The sequence below is a fragment of the Nuphar pumila genome, chromosome 3 (assembly GCF_984573655.1).
Source record: "Nuphar pumila chromosome 3, dmNupPumi1.hap1.1, whole genome shotgun sequence".
In the NCBI taxonomy this organism is placed as follows: Eukaryota; Viridiplantae; Streptophyta; class Magnoliopsida; order Nymphaeales; family Nymphaeaceae; genus Nuphar; species Nuphar pumila.
In genome coordinates, this window is record NC_143251.1 from 61,566,353 (window position 1) to 61,568,858 (window position 2,506).

The 2,506-nt window shown below is 47.0% G+C and overlaps 1 protein-coding gene across 1 annotated transcript; it reads right to left on the reverse strand.

Annotated features, from left to right (window-relative positions):
• Positions 1-531: 531 nt before the first annotated feature.
• Positions 532-2,256, reverse strand: LOC149842993 (uncharacterized protein At5g48480-like). The gene is made up of 2 exons (XM_089999535.1): positions 1,877-2,256; positions 532-1,048 (listed from the first exon to the last, which is right to left on the reverse strand). Exons 1-2 carry the CDS (start codon positions 2,158-2,160, stop codon positions 811-813), a joined length of 522 nt encoding a protein of 173 aa, XP_089855661.1. The 5' UTR covers positions 2,161-2,256; the 3' UTR covers positions 532-810.
• Positions 2,257-2,506: the final 250 nt, after the last annotated feature.

A 2,506-nucleotide genomic window follows, 5' to 3' on the forward strand; every position in this document is an offset into this window, starting at 1 on the left:
GCGGTGAGGTAGATAATAGTCGTAAGACTGAACACCTTTCGCATTAATCCGAGCAAACCACCGAGAAAGTTGAAAACTTGACACCATCGCAAACTTCGAAGTACATAAAACCACGTCCAAATCGATGAGTCAACTACCAATATCAAACAAAGCCTACACCCAGTTCAAAGGTGATTGGTCACACGGTTCCGAGGCCGAAAACAAATTAAGCACCTTCTAGACTAGCAACCCACAGATTCACTTGACCCAATTCTGTTCACTAATACCAGAGGAGGTGAGGGCCCACCACCGTCTGGCTGCCTTACCAAAAGCACTGGCAAACCAACCTCACAACGCAGATAATATATAATAAGGAAAGAAAGAAAATCGGGAGATGAGGAAAAAGCCCCCGAGAGAAAGATTACAAATAATTACAAAATGTGGGGCACCATCACTGAGGATCGCGTGATCTCATGGCACGCGCGCCACCAAACCATGTGTCGTACGGAGACACGGGCGTGGAGTTAGAGAAAGTTGGGTGAGAGAGGGATGAGAGGCGAGAGAGAACCACGTATCCATTCAATAATAAAGAGAAGCCCGCGTACGGTCCACCGTCAAAACATCACATCCAAAAACCAGGTTTAAAAACTACGATAAACTTTCCGGCGACGAGAAAGCCTTTCCCGGCGATCCAGAAGCAAAAGACTATCTACTTCTAAAATCTAAGATTCCTTCCGTCAATTCTTCTACCCATACTTGTCAACAAAAGACTATCAAAGAGATAAGAGGACACTAACGTCAAGATAGGTCTGTCAGAAGAAACCCAAAACCCTAAGACTGGCCTTCCTCGACGGGCGAGGGCTTCGAAGGGGACCCGATGGCCCAGACGAAGCCGAAGGGGTCCTTGACCTTGCTCCAGCACCCGCCACAGCACTTGCCGTCGCCGTCGTCGGCGCCCTCCTCGGCGACCGCTCCGGCCTTCACAGCCCTCGCCACCGCTCCCTCAACGTCCTCCGTCTCCAGGCACAGCACGAATGGAGTTCCTCCAAGAGTCACCGCGGATTTCACCCTAGTTTTGTTCACAAAACCAGCAAAAAAACGTGAGTAGAAAGTTATAAAATAACCGATGAGTACCACGCAGTTAGTTAAGGGACACGAACGTCATTTAATAAGCCTATTATGAAGCCAAAGGCACCGGAAAATACTACAGTCGAAATGGACGACTAATGAAGAAGCCGTTTGACTGTTAACAGGTTATTCTTCATTAAAAAAAAATTGCGATAACGAGCTTTTCTTCACACAAAGAAAACCGAAGAAACGATGTGAAGCTCAAAAGAAACAAAGATATACAACGGATCACGATCATCGATGCTAGACACAGAAATAGGAAAGAATAGAGTAGATTTTATGCAGAAATCTCCTTTCCTCCACCCAACAATGACCGCTCTTAAAAAATAGCAATCACTATGAAATAGAACGAGATAATCTATAATCTATCACTTTCCGGAACTCGAGGGGGGGGGACAAAAAAAAGAAAAAGAAAGCGACGATTGATCGATCGAGCCCTTCACGTCAACAGAAATGAAACGATCGCCATTCAAAGAGCCACAAGAAACTAGAATACGGCCTTATTAAGATAAGAAATACGTTATACAATCCCGCAAACCGCTTCTACCATAAACAAGTCTAGGACAGACGCATTAACATAACATTTTCCTTAAGAAAAAACGAATAAAACGCTTACAAAATGAACGAAACGCAAGAAAATCAAGAGAAAGCGAAACAAAAACCGTGCACGGAGAAAGATAGAAAAACAATAGGAACCAAGGAAGCACAGATACTGAAGCAAGGAAACCCAGGTAGAGAGAGAGAGAGAGGTAGAGAAGAAGAAACTAACCCGGCTCCAGATTCATCGGTCTCATCAGCGACGAGGAGCTCCACGACGCCGAGTCGGAGGTGAGAGAAGAGGATGAGAGGGAGGTCGTGATCGGCCTTCCTCTTGGGGTGGTTGGAGCGCTCGACCTCCTCGGCGCCGAAGGCAGCCTTGTAGAAGGCGACGGCGTCGGCCGCCCTCGGCGCCTGAACCACGAGCTTCGGCCTGAGAGCCGAGAACTTCGCGGCCGCTCCGGCACCGTTCTCCGCTCCGCTCCCATTCTGGTACTCCCCTCCTTCCTGCGCCATCTCTCCCTTCACCCGAACGCACGAAAGAAACCCTAGAAATGAAACAACGAAGAAGAGGCAAAGCGAATGCACGGGAATGATGAAGTAGTTGTTGGAGAGTCAGTACTTATAAAAGGGTGGCAGGGGGATCGGACGGTTCAAAAATTTCTGGAATATTTTAATCTTCGTTTCCGTTTTTTTATGGCGACCACTCCAGAGCCCTACTATATCCGGTTTAGGGTTAGGGTTTTTCTCCACTGTTTTTCTTCTTTCCGAAAATATCCCTCGTCTAAGCATGGTACAACAAAAATGTCCGTTTCTGGCAGCGTGTTTGAGAAGTAAATGACCATGTTGCCCTTGACAAACC